Genomic DNA, 3,399 nt, shown 5'->3' with positions numbered 1-3,399 from the left:
GAGAGGAGAGGAGAGGAGAGGAGAGGAGAGAGGAGAGGAGAGAGAGGGCCTAGTGTGGGTTTTTGAAATCTCAAAGCCCATACCTAGTGACATACTTTCTCCAACAAGGTCATACCCCTTAATCCTTCCACCATTTCCACCAAATGAAGCTAAACATTCGGAGATGTGAGCCTGTGAGGGTCATTCTCATGCAAAGCACCACATTTCCTAAAATAAATTTGGGGATGGCATATCAGAGTCTGGAGAAGTATCACCTCTTAGTTAAGAAGAACGGGGACTTAGACTCCCATGGAGCCCTCCTTTCAAGACCGAGTTGCACCATTTTCCTTTAATTAGTTTGGTAAAGTGGGATGGGGAGCCCTGAGTCTGAGAGCTGTAGTCTTTCCCCTGACTTCCCAGGCTGAAGGAGAAGGAGGTGGAATGTGCACAGCTGACGTCACACTGTGCTTTTTCTCGTGGAGGCAGCTCTGGGGTGGGGTTAGAAACAAGGGGTCCCGGTCACAGAGCAGCGCTCAAACACTGAACTGTCCATCAGCATTCTCTGGAACACTCTGGGGTGGGGTTAGAAACAAGGGGTCCCGGTCACAGAGCAGCGCTCAAACACTGAACTGTCCGTCAGCGTTCTCTGGAGAGGACTCCGCTCCAGTGTTCAGTTATTTTCTCATTTCTCATTTATCTTCTGTTTCAGGCATGGGTAGAGCTGACCAGTCACTACGAGCAGCCTTAGCTCTCCCAGAGCACAAACATAAGGCGCTGCATTAGAAAATCTGAAACACTGACAGAGACGATCATGTGCTATAACACTGCTATGTTTTGTGTGTATAAAGCATGTTCTTACACACCTAGTGTCTCCCTGACACAGGAATGTTGACAGAGCTTTCTGTCCCACCCAGCAGTTATTCAGTCCCAAAGAAATCTCACAGAGGTATACATTAATTATAAACTGATTGGCCTATTAGCTCAGGCTCCTTATTAACTCTTATAACTTTTATTAGCCCATAATTCTTGTCTGTGTTAATCACGTGGCTTGGTACCTTTTTCAGTGAGGCAGTCACATCTTGCTTCCTCTGTGTCTGGATGACAACTGCAGACTGACTTTTCCTCTTCCCAGAATTCTCATTGCCATGCCTCTACTTCCTGCATGGTTGCCATTGCCTCACCTATACTTCCTGCCTGGCTACTGGCCAATCAGCATTTTATTAAAAATAATACAAGTGATAGGATAAAAGACCACTGACCTACAGCACAGGAACACAACTGTCCATATGTTCCAGAGGAGGTGATTGGAACCCAGCCTTAGCCAGCTAAAGGTCACACTCAGGAAACTGCTGATTGTGTGTGGGGTGTGAAATGTCTGGATTCGTAGTTGACAATTCCCAATATTTGCTACTAAAATATATTAAGAAATTTGAGTTTACAATAAATAAACCAAGTAAAGACAGCCTTGAATAGAATATGGGCATGCCCGATCCCTGGACCCTCTGTCATTGCAAAGGGCTGACTTCTTCTTTTACACAATCATCGGCATTCAAACTCGCCCTAAATAGTAAAGCTCTGTCTATAATGGACCTGGCAATCAAGACGCTATGGATGAGAACCAAGATCCTGTTCCTGCTCCATTAAAACCCAATCATGGGAAATGTGAAAAGGCATCATTTCTGGTGGGTGCTGTTTTAATGCGGAAGGAGCTTACACACTGATGCGGCCGCCATGGGCACAGCATCCAGCCATGGCTCTGAAGTCTAGGACAAGTGATAGCTGAGGACGGTCTGCGGAGTGTGAGGTGGAACTGAGATCTTCAGTGGAACAGGTGTCAGGAGGGGTTCATGTGGTTGTGCTCATGATAAGCCATTGTTGTAATCTTCTGCTCAGCCACTGTTTGTGCCCACATAAGATGAATGAGAACAGCCGACTCCACACTAGCTCCAACTTAAGGAACATCCTTCTCTCTGAAATTGGCATTGGGATCTCAGCCAACAGCATCCTTCTTCTCTTCCACATCCTCAAGTTCTTTGGTGGGCACAGACCCAAACCCACTGACCTGCCCATTGGTCTCTTGGCCTTAATCCACCTACTGATGCTACTGGTCATGGTGGTCACAGCTACAGACATTTTTATTTCTTGGCAGGGATGGGATGACATCACATGTAAATTCCTCGTCTACTTTTACAGAGTTTTTAGGGGTCTCTCCCTGTGTACCACCAGCCTGTTGAGTGTGCTCCAGGCTATCATCCTCAGTCCCAGAAGCTCCTGTTTGGCAAAGTTCAAGCAGAAATCTCCCTATCACATGTCATGTGCCCTTCTTCTCCTGAGTATTTTTTATATGCTCATTAGTAGTCACCTCTTAGTGTCCATTATCGCCAGACCCAATTTGACCTTGAATAACTTTATGTTTGTTACTCAGTCTTGCTCTATTCTACCCATGAGTTATCCCATGCGAAGTACATTTTCCACACTGCTGGCCCTCAGGGAAGCCTTCCTGATCAGTCTCATGGCCCTCTCCAGCGGGTACATGCTGACTCTCCTGTGCAGGCATAAGAAGCTGTCCCAGCATCTTCACAGCACCAGCCTCTCTCCAACAGCATCTCCAGAGCTAAGGGCCACCTGGTCCATCCTGATGCTCCTGAGCTTCTTTGTGTTGATGTCCATCCTGGACAGCATTGTCTCCTGCTCAAGAACCATGTTCCTGGATGATTCGACATTTTACTGCATTCAACTCTTAGTGGGCCATATCTATGCCACTGTCAGTCCTTTGGTGTTTATGAGTACTAAAATATATAAAGGTAACTTGTTGAGGTCTATGTGTGAGAGGGTGATAAATGTTTGAATATTCATTGATGGGTAAGTTCCTTTAAGAAGAGCCAATGTGCTAGCATTAGAGCTGTCAATCATGGCGTAGTGTATATGTGCTTTGATGTACATGAAAATATGAAGTTGTGTTTTTTCTCTTAAAATTATTTACTTTAACACAGGTGGTGGCAAACATGTATCATAAAATTAAACCACATTCCCTTTGAGATATGATAAAGAGTACATGCACACACACACACACACACACACACACACACTCACACACCAATGAGTCTTTAAGGGAGTCCTGGGAGGTGGCTCTTACACATCATGGCCTGGGATAGCCCCCATAACTTTTAAGTATGTGGCTACTTTTAACACCTTTCAATATTTCATCTTTCTCTCTTATATCTATTTTTACAAATTAAAGAAGAAAACATTTCTTGTCATAAATAGTCATATGATTCAAAAGAAAAGGAATTACATAGCTTTCAAAACAGAACTATGTATAAGGAACCACGCTGTTGTAAAATATTATTTTAACTAGGAAAAGACATGTTACATTTGTTTACACTGCCAGTCAGCCAGACACAAGAAACAGTAAAAAGT

General features: G+C 44.3%; 1 protein-coding gene across 1 annotated transcript; it reads left to right on the top strand.

The window, feature by feature from the left end:
• Positions 1-1,894: 1,894 nt before the first annotated feature.
• Positions 1,895-2,827, top strand: LOC106144294 (vomeronasal type-1 receptor 94-like). The gene has a single exon (XM_013352946.1). The coding sequence runs from the start codon at positions 1,895-1,897 to the stop codon at positions 2,825-2,827; it is 933 nt and encodes a 310-aa protein (XP_013208400.1).
• Positions 2,828-3,399: the final 572 nt, after the last annotated feature.

This window comes from Microtus ochrogaster, unplaced genomic scaffold (assembly GCF_000317375.1).
Source record: "Microtus ochrogaster isolate Prairie Vole_2 unplaced genomic scaffold, MicOch1.0 UNK1, whole genome shotgun sequence".
NCBI lineage: Eukaryota > Metazoa > Chordata > Mammalia > Rodentia > Cricetidae > Microtus > Microtus ochrogaster.
The sequence above is the reverse complement of the archived record's forward strand: the minus strand, read 5'-3'. Positions and strand labels throughout refer to the sequence as shown.